The sequence below is a fragment of the Poecilia formosa genome, unplaced genomic scaffold, assembly GCF_000485575.1.
Source record: "Poecilia formosa unplaced genomic scaffold, Poecilia_formosa-5.1.2 Scaffold160, whole genome shotgun sequence".
Lineage (NCBI taxonomy): Eukaryota > Metazoa > Chordata > Actinopteri > Cyprinodontiformes > Poeciliidae > Poecilia > Poecilia formosa.
In genome coordinates, this window is record NW_006800099.1 from 835,062 (window position 1) to 850,205 (window position 15,144).

Below are 15,144 nucleotides of genomic sequence, written 5' to 3' on the forward strand. Positions count from 1 at the left end.
CCAAGAATTTCATTCTTGGAAAAGATCGTTCTGCCTCAGTCTGTCTGGAAAAAAAAAAAAAAAAAAAACTTCTGCAAGCTACCTCCTCTACACAGCTGCTGCTCACAAACACTTTCACACAGTCTCACTGTATTCTCAAGAGCGCCAGTCATCCATTTCTACCCGCTCGAACCACTCCCTCTCCCAGGTTGCCCAAGTGGGCCAGTCGGAACAGCAAGTATGAGCTGGAAAAGCAGATCAACTCGGTAGCAGCGGCAGCAGCAGCAGCAGCTACAGAGGTAGCTGGGGTCATTGCATGAAGGAAGTGGCTTCATCCAGAATGCATGGCACGATCAGACATGCAGCACATAGTTTTCTTCCACTTCTTTCAAACCATATTCATTTATTTGCCTCCTGCATTTTATTTCAACTCTGCCACTTCCATCCTCTTTTCTTCAGTCTGCCTCCTCATGGCCTACTTTGTGAGGGCATTGAGTTTATAATTGAGCACTGGGCAGGGCATACAACAACAATCAACTCTCTCTGCCTCATGCACACACACAAACACACTGAAGTCAATGTTTTAACTACCTTGTGCCAGCTGAACCAAGCCAATCCGCTCCATTTTCTTTTGTTTCTTTTGAGCGGAGAATGTCGAGGGTGGAGGAAAGAAAAAGGGAGCAGGTACGCCACACAAAGGCACGCATGCAAACACAAAATGTGTGCCCAGAGGGATCACATTCCATCACACACCACCTGGAGTGAGAGTCCTCTCCCCTGGCGACCAGTTTCCCCACATGCAATGAGACGCAACACAAAATTAAGACCCATATACTAAACACACCCCTGTAACCTGCTTTACGGTTGCCTGCAGGGCAGACGATCTTGTAGGCAACTCCTTTGTAGGCAAAATCCCTCACAGGGCTGTCTGGCTAAGACTATATTTTGAGATCTCTTTTTTTTCCAGTAGTCTCTAAACCCATCTTGAAAAAAATATTAATCCTACATGATAACCACTTATGCACGGGGCGGAAGCTTAAAGTGACAAAAATAAATAAAAAATTACCTGGGTAGCCGTAGAAAGCTACACTACAGCAAAGTTATTATTTTACCAAAATGCTGGGTTAACTAGTTTTAGTTGCAACTTACTTTAATACACCCGTTTTTGTTTTTTTTGGTTTCTTTTTTAAAGGTCAGCATTTAAAGCAACATTGTACTAACTAATGTTTAAGATTTACATTTTGACTAAAATCTGGTCATTTAACCTAAATGTTTGGTCTACGCGAGTTTTGGGACAGAAGATGGGTAGTTTACTGACTACCCATCAAATACTGACTTTTTTTTTTTTTTATACATACTTCTGTTTTAAGTTGAAGAAATTGAAAAATAAAAAAACATTATTCTTGACAGCCACTTTTAACTGTACAATGACCTGATCTGACTTCCTCTACTACAGGATGAAGTAAGACCTACCAAGAAGGTAAAACTCTAAATTTCTTTTACCAGACTTTTTCCCTCCACATTGCAAAAGCCAAATGAACATTTTGCATTTTGCAAATTTTCCAATTGATTTAATCTTCTTACGTTTAATGGAGGGGATTTCTTTCACATATTTTCATTGGTGCATCACTATACATCTTAAAACAGGCTTAATTTTCAAGAGTCTTAAAGTGTATTCAGATACTACAAAGTCACAGACAATGACCGTTTCAAGCACCTACAATTACAGGAAATCGGTTATAAGATTCATAATGTCTGGGGCGAGGCGCATGTGCAACAATAACACCACTACACCCATTGACATTTCTAATCACACGTCTACACACTTAAAGACAAGCCAACAAATGATGAGAAAGTGCTTTTTTTTAAAAAAAAAACTAAGCACACTTATTCAGGTTTTTTTTTTTTTTAATTAGATTGAAATGGTTACTTTCGATAAACATATTGAGACTTTCAGCTGACGGGACAAACTTAACCTCTTTTCAAGAGAACTACAGTTTTCATTAAACCTGTCAGGCTGCCCCCACATGGGAGGGATTTGGATCAGAGGCAGGTTGGAAACCTAAAATAACCCCTTTCTGGTTACAAGCTGCAAAGGGGACCGTCCAGAACTGAACACCAAATTAAGCCCTTCGGAGAAAAATGTATTTGCGTCTTCTCCCCCCAGCTTGTTTAGAGCCATCTGGCTCGAGGTAAACACAGGCTGCAGGGCTTTCCACCACATCTCTCTCAAGCAGCTATTTCCATTTACATCAAAGGGTCCCGAGTGTAGAAGTGCACACTTTGGCTGGAGGCTGGGCAAAAAAAAAGAAAACCTCAGGAAGCTTCTGTAGTGATGCAGTGAACCCAGGAAAAGCTACATCAGCTGCATCCATCCAACAGAGGCAGAGGGGGGAAAACACTAACAGGAATGAAAGTAAGGCCAGAAGAAACTTTAAAAAAAATAAAAACCACCACATTATTTCTCAGTGTTTCTTAAATCAGGAACCCCCAATACCAAAAGATTTTGTTCAAAGGTCTAAGTTCAAAGATTTAAAATAAATGTCATTTCCAGATTGTAATGTTACTTTTAACGGGGTGCTAAAACCAATAAGTACAAAATAAAAGTTTTCTAATTTTGTAGTAGTTTGTAGGTGGTACAAAGTGTTCACAAGATGGACTACAGTTGTTAATTTTCCATTCCACGCAAAAGTATAAACCTTTTTTCCTCTTGAATATATTTAGGACAAAGCAATGCCGATATAAAACTTATGCTTGACAAATACTGAAAGCAACATTAAAGAAAATAGGCCCGATTTCTGGCACTTATCTAAGCCAAAAGTCTAAAGAGTTGCAATTTCAGAAATGCCCATTTTTTTGGCCATAGTGTTCCAATGTTTAAATGAATGTTGGGAAGTTCTCAAAGTGCTGAAGTAGCTGGAGCAGAGCAGACATTTTTGGAAATGTTTCCGATTGGGAAGAACATGGACAGCGATGCAAGAAAACCTAATGGTGATAAAGCCATTATGTACAATGACCATATATACTTGAAAAACACCGTTTAGACAGTTTATTCTATATATCACAAACTGCTAAAACAAAAAAGCCAAAAAACAAACTGGAGGTTATCATATAATAGTTTAGCACTTTTACACAATATTAAACAATTTTTGTGTTAAATCAAAGCGATTGTATCATGTTTTGCATTTTTTTGTGTGTTACACAGTGAAACTACAGTAGTTTTACTCCAGGTTACCACACCATGAGAATCTTATACCAAAAAAATGACATCGTATTTCATATTGTTTCAAAGAAATCTATTCTGGAAGTAGGCATTGTGCTAAAGTTGGTAGCTTTAACCTGGAAAAAAAAAAGAAAAAAAAAAAAAAAAAGATGGTTTTGTTCAAACTTTGGGCATTTGAGCACTTCTCATTCATAATATGACTGCAAATAGGTAAGAATAGAAATTAAATATCTTTATTAAAACAGCAGTGCCTTCACAAGTCACAATTAGTTCTCACGAATGAATGATGGAGAGTGCGTTTTAGACGAAGTCTGGTCGCAACGGTTCTACGCAGTGATCGTGATCGAAACAGCTCAATAAAAGCAATACGTCAGTTTTAATATAATATATAACAAGCCAATCATGGGGCAGCAGAACATTGACAGGAAGTGAGCATCAGTGAAGACACAGAGAGCGTATGAGCCAGCTGCACACATCTGCTGGCAAAACACAAACCAGACCTTTGATTCCCCATCTGCTTTGTCCAAATAACGCATGCAGAATGACATGTATGCAGAGTCAGTGGTGACCACGCACCGCAAGGAGCAGGTGGAACATGGTCTATAATGGCTTTGTGTAAATACTTGAGGTATAATACCCAAGAACTAAATATTGTCAATATTCAACTTGCATCCAAAATCATTAGATGCAATAGAAAAAAGGACAAACAATGTTGATCTGCTGCCACCTAAGAAGCACTGTGATGTCACATCCTCCGTGGTGGTGTAACCTCTTGCAACATCTCAGGCCCCCCAACCCCCTTCCCCGGACTCATCGTCCCTCGTAAAAAGTTCAACAAAGACCAAACAGCCCAGTCAACTAACTCACCCTTGTAAAACACACAGACACACACACACACACACACACGAAAGCAAGCGGCATGGCAACACACTGAAATTCCAGAGCAGGGTGCTCTAACACACCCTCCAGAGTCTTCTCCTTTGATGTGAGTGTGGGAAAGCTCAGGGGAATGGTCTTATGGTCTTAGTGAGGGGAGGAAGGGACAGAGTGGGAGGAGGGCTGGGGGGGTTCGTCCGAAAACGGTGGAAAGGGAGAGGTGGCAAGGATGATTAGAGACTGGGGAGTGTGTGGAAGCATGTCGTGTGTGAGAAAAGAGTGTGTGAGGGGGGGTTGGTTGAAGCCGACCCCCCGGAGCATCGATAGGTCAGTCTGTTTTAGACAGGCCACAGAGACACGCAGACACTCGCATATCCACACCGAACTTGCTAATTAGCAGACGGATACAGGAAGAGATTAGCTTCGACTCGTTCGCCGACACACACACACAAAGCTGCAGCCAAAGAAGAAGCGAGCATCAAAAGAGCAACGCAACAAAACCGCTGGGAGGGAAGGAAGATAAAACTGAAGCACGTGACTAAAATGATCCAATAAAACGTGGAATGAATCGATTGTATACGTCGAGTTTCGAAACTGTTCCACAGCGTTTGACGGCTAATTACACACAAGAAACTGCTGGGTTTAAGACTAATGACTTAGACAAATATGCGATATCTAATAGTGTAGCCGATAAGTGTATATTATGAATTCAGTAGGAGATTTATTATCCAACTTGCCTTGTTTGTCAGTTAAAATGACTCAATTCGACACAAAAAATTTCACATTTTTTTTCCCTAAAGTTTAGACACAGGTTTCTTTTAGTTTATTGGATTGCTGGTTGAGAGTCGGTACAGTGGGTTAAACCCATAAAACAAAATCAATCAAAGGCTGAATCATTCCTATTTGACCCAGACGTGGGTTATCAAAAATACTCAAAACTGGATTGTTTTTGACTTGGTAGTAGTAGTTCCCGGAGAGTATGAATGAGAAGAAAACGCGCGCCAATGCCAGATCGGGTAATAATCAACTGGAGCAAAGGGCCGAACAAGTAAAACATCAAGTGGAAAGAGGCGACGGCGTTGTGAAACGCAAGAGAGAAGCCGTCCGGCCCTGACCTCTCCAGACGGGGTCAGTCTTGGCAGAGAGCATCCGTGTTTGTGTGCATGCTTGCACCGCAGAGCAACAGCTAAACAGAGGTTGTTTCATCTCAAATCTGGTCCCTGCTTGTGCCCTCAGGTCTCTGCAACCTCCCTCAATAAAATCACACGCGCGCACACACACGTAGCGAGCTGAAGAGCAAACACACAGCGAGGGCAAACACTGAGCTCTGAGGTCTCGGTAATCACACAGAGTCTGTCTGAAGAGGGGACTCAGTCCCGTCTTCAAAACCCACCGCCACACTCCACCTCTCATAAAACCCGCCGACCTCCAGAGAAGGTTGGAGGAAAAGAACTGGAGTTTGTTCTTCTGTCCACATGCATGTGTGCGTGTTTGTGTGACCGTGCTCCTTCATCGTTAGTAACATTCGCATTAATACGAGGCCAAGCTGGAGACCTCCCACCAAAAAAAAAAAAAAAAAAAAAAAAAAAGCACACACAGACAGAAGAACTTTTTTATGGGGAAGTCCACACATGCAACCAGACAAACATCCACGAGACCTTAGCTGCATCAATACTGCGTCCTTCTGCAAAGCAGGATCTGGTTTTCTTTTCTGTCGTTTATTATATTCGCAAAATTCAAACGTCATCTGTTCTGTAATTAACTTTTCACCAAATCTTTCATTCTACACGTCTCTTGCGTCTGCACCGTCCTTGCATCCATCCATCCCACCATGCGGCGCGTCTATCTGCCATCAACTCTGCCCATAGGTTCGCCAAGGCGATCCCTCTGATTTCAGGAAAATTAAATTACATGGCGGTTAGAGGAGAAGAGGCAGGCTGTTGTTTGCTACAACACGGCGTGCTGTGGTGGTGAGGGTTTTACAAGAGGGGCGGCAGGCTGCGTCTGGGGCCAGAACTGCTTTCTCTCAATTCCGAGGCCAAAGAAAAACTGACGGAAGAAGACGGGGATCGGCAGAAGAGGGTGGGGGTGGAGAGATCACGAAGAAAACAAAAGCGCTCTTTCAAAGCTGCTGTCTGACATCCTCAAAGTGAGAGAATTTCAGAGGAGGCTGGGGGAAATCCCGCGTTTCTGCCACCTCCTTCCATCTTTAGGAGCTTTTTAATGTGGCTTCCATCGCCAGTCTTTTTCATTTACCGATATCTGACGAAGCCAGAGTGGAGCTACGGCAGATCAGTTTCACCACATCGGTCATCGGCGCAAACGTGCATTACTACCAACCACTGCCTTACATGTACACCATTATGTACTTGCTTTACTACACAAATCATTCAAAAGACTGTAATCAGGGAATATTCGGGAGTTTTTGAATGTTTTATGGCAGAATAAATACTTTTAAATTCAGACTCTCCAGACACAAAATTTCACAGCTTCCATTTCCTTCAAGTTCTTGTAGGATCAGCTGGGGGTCCTGACCCAGGTTTGTTTGAATAAGAACACTCATATTTCTGTCCACATCATATGTGATTTCATCAGTCACGCCCACGGCAACTCTGGACACCAGAGAATCGTATGAAGAATCTGCTAAATGCTTCCGTTGCTGACCGACACAGTGTCCCAATCAATCTCCAGTCTTTTCTTACCCTTACATCTCGTTGTGGTTCCGTGTTTATGACCACCTCCCATGGTGGAGAGAGGCGTAATATTACTGGGTTGACTAGTCTTGAATAACACGGACAAAGAATTTTGACTGGATCTTTTAGTTCAAACATTAACGTATTTATGTGATAATTCGTACCACTTGCTCAATTTGCAATGCACAAGTCTCGGTTGGTTCAAGAGCGTGAAGCCAGCCTACAATTAAACTGATAAAAAAAAAAAAAACGTTTTCTTTTTAATCTTCAATCACACAGACACGCAAAGGACTGATGGCCAGGCCTCGCTGTAATATGATAACGCGATGTGATAAGCGAAGACTGACCCTGAATGCATTGCAGCGAGCCGTCCTCCGCTCGGATGGTAAACGTCTCCCCTGGGTTCACCTGCACCAGAATCACCTGTGTCAAAACACAAAGACAAAAGAAGAGAAAAAAAAAAAAGGGAAACATTGTAAGAAGACGCAAATAAAGTATTGAGGGAGAAAGTTTATATGCACACATCTGTTACGTAATTTCCAGAGGTGATTTGGCACACTGACTGTAGGATCACAGAGTATCATTTACACACATAAATGAGAAACGGCTACTTTGAGACCTCGATCTTAGAACAGGTTTCTTTCAAAACCTGTTCTCAGAGAAGATCCAGTTTGAATACAACAGCACACATCCCAGGCTGACACAGACAGGTGAGCGCGCACACCACTGAAAGCGAAATAAATGACAGATGGGTGGGTCTCCTTCCGATGAAGCCCGACGGGAGCACGCAGAACACCTTACCGTCATGTTCTCCGTGTTCAGGTTGTTGAAACTGTACACGTGGCTGTAGACGTGAAACAGGCGACCCTCCATTGCGTACGCACCAGGCACGCACACACCCACACGTATTCAGGGACATGCATGCATGCACACACAAGCACGGTGCCGTCTACGCTCCACAGGTGTGCCTTTCAACGAGCCTCGTATCGTGCGTTCCTCCTGTAGCCTCTGCTTCTTCTCCCATCTCAGCACCAACATGCTCCCTTCCTGTCTCACACACAAAACAGATGCACACTTCCTGCTCTGTCTGCTGCTGCTGCTGCTGCAGCAGCGGCTGCTGTTGCTATGGGAACGGCAGCATAGTACACAGCACATAGGGATGGAGAAAACCCCTTACATGGGACCATGTTGGTGGGAGTGAGAGGAGTGGCGGCTTAAATAAACAGAGCTGCGTCAAAGGAACCAGACTGTTGGGTATACCCATGATGCTTCGCTTTAATGGGTACATGTTTTGTTACATTTTAACCTACTGTTATCCCCATAGATGCTGGATTTAACCTGTCAGCTTGTGTTGCACATGAGCAGGAGCTAAGGCAGAATTCACAAAATCTTCATATTTAGGTGGATTGTAACAGTTTTGCGATAGATTTTAGACAAAAAAAACAAAACAAAAAAAAAAACAAAACTTGTTCCCCTTGTCTAGGTCTTTCCAGACCTTCCTCGATTAAGAAGAAACGGCAATAAGAGACACATTAACAAGCAGTTTCAGGCCAACTGACCCAGAACCACAATTTTGCGGTTTTAACATTTGTGCAACACAAATTTTAAAATAAACATTTACTCGTCTTAGTAGAAAAGGGAGAGAGAGTCGATACTGAATTTAAACTTCAAAAGAAGGTTATATAACTCAACCATTAATTAGAGATGCTCAGAGAAATCACCCGGTGATTTGAATCGGACAATATTCAGCTTCGTCGGCCCTGACCTGGAGCTGCACAGCGAATTTTACTATACTAACTTTTTTTTTATGTTATGATAACCTACTCTGTAGCGAGTTCTCTCTCACACAGTGTGATGTCGCCTCTGCTCCTAAAATAGAAAATGAACGGTTGGTGATTGAAGGAATGCTACACAAACATTCTGGAAGCCACTCAGAAGCAGCTGTTTTCTGCTTTTAGATTCAAAAAAAATGGAAGCTAAAAGAACTGGCAGGTAAAAGGTTTACAAAAATTTAAGATCAGCTCCAAACCCCCTATACTGTACTCTTTAGGTTAAAAAAAAAACGGGTAGAAAACCTTATAGTTGGTCGCCTTTGATCTTGGCTGTACCCGATACTTACCCTCTCTTGGTTTCAGTGTAGAAAAACTACCAGCAGCTGCAGCTTGAAAAATGCAGGCTAGTAAACACAAATACTAAGAAAACTGACAGACAAGCACTTACAGCATGTATTCAGACTCAACACAGACGCTGCAGTGCCCACACAAAAGCTAAAAGGGTATGAGACACAAACACACACACACACACACACAAAGTACGACAGACAGAAAACAAATTCACACATGTGGACACATAAATGCTGAGTCAAATCTGTATAATCATTGGTCTAGATCCCCGATTCCACACTGGGAACCAAGTTTTAAACTGCAGGGTGTTGTGATAAAAAGAGCTCCCTAACTGCTGTGTACTACGGCCAAAACCCCCTGCATAACTGTACCCGTGTCACAGCCAAAACACTCCCAACATACTTCCTCTGGGCTGCGAGGGAGCAGGGCTACGGCGATGCAAATAGCATTCTCATCCCTGTTCTTATCGAAAGCTCGCAGTGTGAAAATGTTTCTGACCAAATATTTTAAAGTCCCACTGAACTGCGCTGATTTCGATTAGAGCGACCGCTTCCCTTCGCCTGAGCAGATGTCCATCTATGTGCTGCGCTTTCAAAGAGGCCCAGCTGGCTTTGCAGCACGTTCGGGAGAATTCACTCAACTCCCTGTCCAAAGTATTTTTAAGCAAATGCTTTGCGAGCACGTGGCATGCGGGGATGGAAATTTGTTTCGGCCACGCTTCTAGGAGTTTTTGTTCCTTTTTCCAGCAATGCCGGTGTGTCACTCAGAATACCGAAGAACTGCAGTGATCCTTCGTGAAAATGACTCAACTTGTCCTCATCTCTCTAGGTGCTTGTTTTTGCTCCAGCTAATGACCCACTTCATTGATGGCAAGGTCTTGGCAGCTTTTCAAACACCCGAAGGAATGACACACAAGACTTGTGATGAAACGATGACTAAGGGAAGAGCCTGTTGGATACATTAACCACAACATATAGGAAATGCTGGGAGAATAAGGTGGAAGTATTCGGGGGAGGAGGGGAAGGGTTTGAACTACAAGCGTCCGGATAACAGATGTGTGCGAGTGTGAAAAGGCATATGTACCTGCTGCGCCGCGTCACCGTTAACCATGTGAGGCATGAGAGGGAGCTCTCCGTTCAGGAGGGGGGGCGGAGCCAAGTCCAGTGGAATCTGGTCTGTCATCATCATTGTGACGTACATTCATGGAGAAATTGACTGAACTGCCCTACCTGGGAAAGTACAGAGAGAGAGAGAGAGGAGAGAGAGAGAGGGAATGAATCAGCACATCCTCATTCTTTGGGCATACACACAATGGCATGGTAAAAGTCAGAGGAATGACAACATTTTTAAAGGTTGGAAAACTTGGTTAGTTATATTGAACTGTTGGTCATGATGGACGGCCTCTTTGAAAACGTAAAGCGTTCACAGCAGCCATCACGCAGCGACAGAAAACACAGCAAAGGAAAACAATAAAGGGATCACCAAGCAAGACATTAAGTGTTAATGTCTTGCTTGCTGCTTTTCCGTTTTAAAGTCCAGCTATTTAAAAGTCTGAAAAGCATAACACAAATGAATCACAATCAGATGATGGGTAATTTTGAAACTCACTCTTCAAACGGAAAAACAACCTACTGAGACCTGGCTCTCTAAACCACAAATGGATGACGATCTAACATTTAAACTAAAACTATAATAAAGTAAATAACTGTTGACAAAAACACCACAATGTAAAAATGACAGGTGGCTTCTAACTGATAATACAGAGGAAAATAGTGAGCGGTCTTATTTTCACTAAAGATCTTGGTAAGAAAAAAAGTTCTCCATGTTCCAGATTTCCCCTGGATTCATGAATTAGCAAGAATATTGGCTTCAAGGAAAGCAACGACCCAGAGTCGAGGAGAAACGTAGTACAGCTAATGGCGTACCAACGACGGACAATTCAGGAGTAAGGAGTCAGATCATCAGGGTAACTGTGGGTGTCGTTTGTGAGCATAAAGTTTCTCATGCCAAAAATGCGATTTTACTTTTTCACTTTTCTTAATTTTAATTATAAAAAATTCTGACATCAAAAGACTGTTGTATAAATCAGTAATCACTCTTGAATTATTTCATGCAGATGTAACCCTTGGGACCATTTGTCACTTCCATTTAGCCACTATGTGTGTAGAACTGGTGTTAAAAATAATCTGGTCTTAAAACTGTAAAAATTCAGTTTCCCATTAAAAGCTCTATAAATATACTTGGAAATATTTTGAAATAAATTCAGAAAATATAATGTCAAAATTTATGGCTGCAGTTGTGTTTGTCTCCATGTTTATTGTTGATGGGTTTTTTTTTTTCCTAACGAAGCAATTTTCCACTTCATGTAAGCAGCAAAACTCTTCGCTTAGAGTTAAAGAATTGCCATTTGATTTGGTTTCAGTTTGATTCATTAGGGGTGCACACTTGAATCAAAATCTAAGTGACAAGTTTGGGAAACTCAATGAGTACAAAGGAAAAGGACTGTTATCAGATGGATATGGACCTAAATCCAAAAGATTAAAACGCAGTGCATTGTGTTAAATAATCCTGGAAGTGAAATAACAAAAGGAAAAGTTATGCAAAAAGGGAAACGAGAAGCATTTCCTGAGGTGTCGTTTCCCTTAACCACTGGCTTTGTGCAAGAATAAATTCTAATGAAGTTCAACAAGCCATGTCTTGTTGATATAAAAGGAAATAAAGATTAAAGAGACAAAGGGGAAAATAGAGACTAAACCAAAGTGTTTTACCGTCAACAATAGCCCTATGGATTACAGCTAGCATCCTGTTTGCAGAACTAATGACAAAAGAAACGGCGGATAAGTAGCGGTCTGATTTTTTTTTTTAAAGCACAGTAGGGATAAATGACTTATCTTGGAACAAACCAGATAAACCTAGCATTAAGCTTTTATGTCATTTTTATTATGTTTAATTGTTTTGGTGCTCTATGGACCAAGTGTAAGATAAAACTAGAAGAGGGGGAAAAAGCAAACAATGCCATTATTCTAAAGTGGAAAATGACATGGCATCGCCTAACCGGCTTTGGGGCAGAAACATAAAGAAAACCAAGCACACATGGTGCTCATCAGGATTTTAACCAAGCTGCTAAACCAAACTTTAACAAAGTGTGTGTGCATACACATATACACTGAGAACAAAAAAAAAGCAACCAGAAAAGATAAACATACAACTAAATCTCTGAAGTTTGCAATCACGCGTCAACCATACATACGCAGTCCCGCCGAGGGAAACGTACACACGGATAAACTGAGGAGTCCGGCCTCAAGTGTTCTTCCAGGCTCACGCGTAAACACGTCTGCAAACACGCAGATTTACCGTGTGAAGCGGACTAAATGCTGCAGGTGTTCAATTTCAGCGCCAAAGCCGGTAACCACTGGTAAGGAGCCACTGACCGCTGGCAAGGCGATGCTTTTAGTGCACACGATACGTACGTGTTGGGGATTTCTTTTGATGTGGCTAAGTCGGAGAAAGCCGCCTGACATCCGTCTCTGACACATATAGTTCATAAGCATGTGCACGTGTGCAGCGCATTCCTCCAAAAGCAGCTGTGTGTCACTGTGGGCCTCCTTTCTCAGCCGGCCCTCTAATACCATTGACAAGGTCGCTGGAAGGGTTAGGTTTTGATCACCCAGCTGGGACTTGTCCTGCTGCAACATAAACACGCCACCCTTCCGTTGCCGCTTGGCAAATTTCAATCAATCTTTTCTTTTATTTCTTGACTTTGTCCTCATTTGTGCTTAATTCTCCATCGATGCCCCGTTTCCAGTTCAGCCTAGCCCTCCCGGCTTATGCACGCAACCTCGCTTGCACACGCACGCACAGCTCAGACCGATGGTAACACCACCGTGAGCTTTGCCAGGAAAAAGAATAGACAGAGAAATAGAGAAGACGTAGCCTGAGGCAAAATAGGGAGTGATGAGGGAGAAGGAGGATTACAGGAGTAATTTATATCGGAAAATATCAGTCAATTGATCAGCATGTTAACCGAAACTTGAGCTTTTCTCTTAATTGTGCACGGGCTTTACGGACACTACCTAAAGAGGAGCCACAAAATACAGCTGATGCTTTGCTAATTCTGAGAGATACCTTAACACCATGTTTTATTGCCATCCATTGCAAGGAATAGACAAACATACAGTTTTAAAGCGGTATTACGTAAAATTGACTTTTTTTGAGCTCTACGTCATGTTATGTTAATCCCTCATCAAAAACATACCTAGAGTTTTGCTTTGATTCTTTCAGGCATGTTTGAGAAATCCTTTCATCTCCCATGGCAACCATTCAGCTTTGTGAAATGCTTGGGGAGTCCAAGCACCGCCTTGAAAGACAAAGCTCCTCCTCAGAGCTGCAGTTTCCAAGTTTCCGAGCTTTCGCATGAAAGAGCAGCCCTCCCTCACAATGCCTCCACTCAGTTCCTTCAGACTAGCCAGCAACAATTGACACATCTGGAGGAACAAATGCATAGAGCTACTTCTCAGTCCAAAACTGGCAAAAAGATTGTTAAAGGACTCTTTAAAGAAAAATTACAAAGTCAAATCTCTTATGAACCGTATTGCATACATAGAGCATTTTTATAACAACTGAAGGATGTTATTCACACAAATGCTTCTGATATAAGGAATTAATACCATCACCACTCAGTGCTATGTAGTTTGTGCTGAAGATCACTTTAGCTCAGCATGCCAAATGCTTAAAGTGATCTATTGAAGTGCTGCAACTGACTGACTAATTTGACAATTATTTGACTCCTGGCTACTTTTTACAACATGATTCCCAATTCATCTGCAACATACAAAATCAGAAGACGTATAACCATCTTGCATACGTCATAAATGTGAGAAGACTTGCATTTCATTTCTGCACAATTAGGCTCACGTAATTTTTTTTTATTTTTTATTTTTTTATGCGGGCACACGACAAGATGGGAAACAGTGTAACGTTGCCTCCAGAAAAACTAGAGCTACCGTAACTCTCTGCAAGCTTACCTACATCGAATCTGACTTTTTATGGACACTTAACGGCAAAAATCTGATTTTTTCCAAACACTGATTTTTTCTAAGACACTTTCATATATGGTCCTGATACCAGATTATCTTCATGGTCAAATTCCATCTGTCGTTTCGCCACTGAAGTGTGACAAATGTCTCAGTGTTATCAGAATGAAACGTAAACAAAGCACTCAGCATGACGGGCACCATTACTAAAACTAGTCCTAATTTTGACAGCTCCGATTGCACAACAACTTCATGCTGAGACTGTTCCAACTAGATCCAAACATATTAAAAAGTGTTCTGTAATCAAAAACTGATGTCTCATTGAGCTACCTCCAGTTCAATTTTGGGGATCTAAAGTTGTTCCCAGGCCATTAGGAGGGAAATCTTGTTCCTTCATTATGATTCTGGCTCTGACTCAGGTTCTCATTGGCAAATTATCTGAAAACCTACAAATTGAGGCACTCAGGAGATATCCCATTCAGATCCTGGTAACTCTTTTACACAGGAGCTCCACTGCGGATGACGGAGCTCTTCACCTCATCTATGTATAAAGCAGAGTCCTGCTGTCCAATGGAAGCAACTCGTTTCAGCTGCTTGTTTCCAGGATCTTATTTGTGCGGTGACGATCCATATCTCATCACCACAAGCGAGATTGGACTGTAGATACAGACTACTCACAAATACTTTACAGCATCCCTGTAAAAACAAAGAAAACCGGACAACGAAAGGCTTCAATATTAAATCCAAACACGCATATGTATTTAAACTTCCGTTCAAGCAATAAAATAAAAATAAATAAAAAAAATCCAGATCATGCGATTACAAGAATGCTTCATGAAGTTCGCACATGCCTTATGGGTAACTGCAAACAACACATCCTGTTGCTGCATTAAATTTCAAAGCAGAGAGCCAAAAGACACAAGACGAAAAACAACGTTTTTCCATCCAAGTCCCATTCGTTAGCAGAGTAACTATAGATGCCCTGTTATTTTCCAACTGTGGCGTTCCACATGCTTCCTGCAGGATGTAATGTACACACTGGAACATTTAATGCATCTGCGAATGAATAATGAGCATCAACACATGAATAATGGCAGCAGCTGTTGACAGCAGCTTCATACATCCACATGCCAAGCATACATACATACACGGATGCAAACAGACAGCGCGGTTTCCTTCCCCCCACTGGAATGCTGGAGGAATAACATGGAGATTCC

General features: G+C 42.0%; 1 protein-coding gene and 1 long non-coding RNA gene across 6 annotated transcripts in view; one reads left to right on the plus strand and one right to left on the minus strand.

Moving 5' to 3' along the window:
* The window catches only part of fndc3ba (fibronectin type III domain containing 3Ba), a 71,859-nt gene extending 61,740 nt beyond the window's left edge, over window positions 1-10,119 (minus strand). For 4 of the 5 annotated variants that reach the window (XM_007564509.2, XM_016677710.1, XM_016677709.1 and 1 more), the window contains exons 1-2: window positions 9,978-10,119; window positions 7,119-7,194 (exon numbers count right to left, since the gene is read on the minus strand). In XM_007564509.2, coding sequence (XP_007564571.1) covers window positions 7,119-7,194; window positions 9,978-10,094 — 193 coding nt within the window. In that variant the 5' untranslated portion in view covers window positions 10,095-10,119. Of the gene's footprint in view, window positions 1-7,118; window positions 7,195-7,572; window positions 7,923-9,977 lie in introns of those variants that run through there. The other variant, XM_016677711.1, reaches the window with a different exon arrangement.
* Window positions 10,050-14,493, plus strand: LOC107837636 (uncharacterized). Its single transcript, XR_001663677.1, has 3 exons — window positions 10,050-10,131; window positions 11,444-11,449; window positions 14,481-14,493. It is a non-coding gene; the product is annotated as an uncharacterized LOC107837636 (long non-coding RNA).
* The last annotated feature ends 651 nt before the right edge of the window (window positions 14,494-15,144 follow it).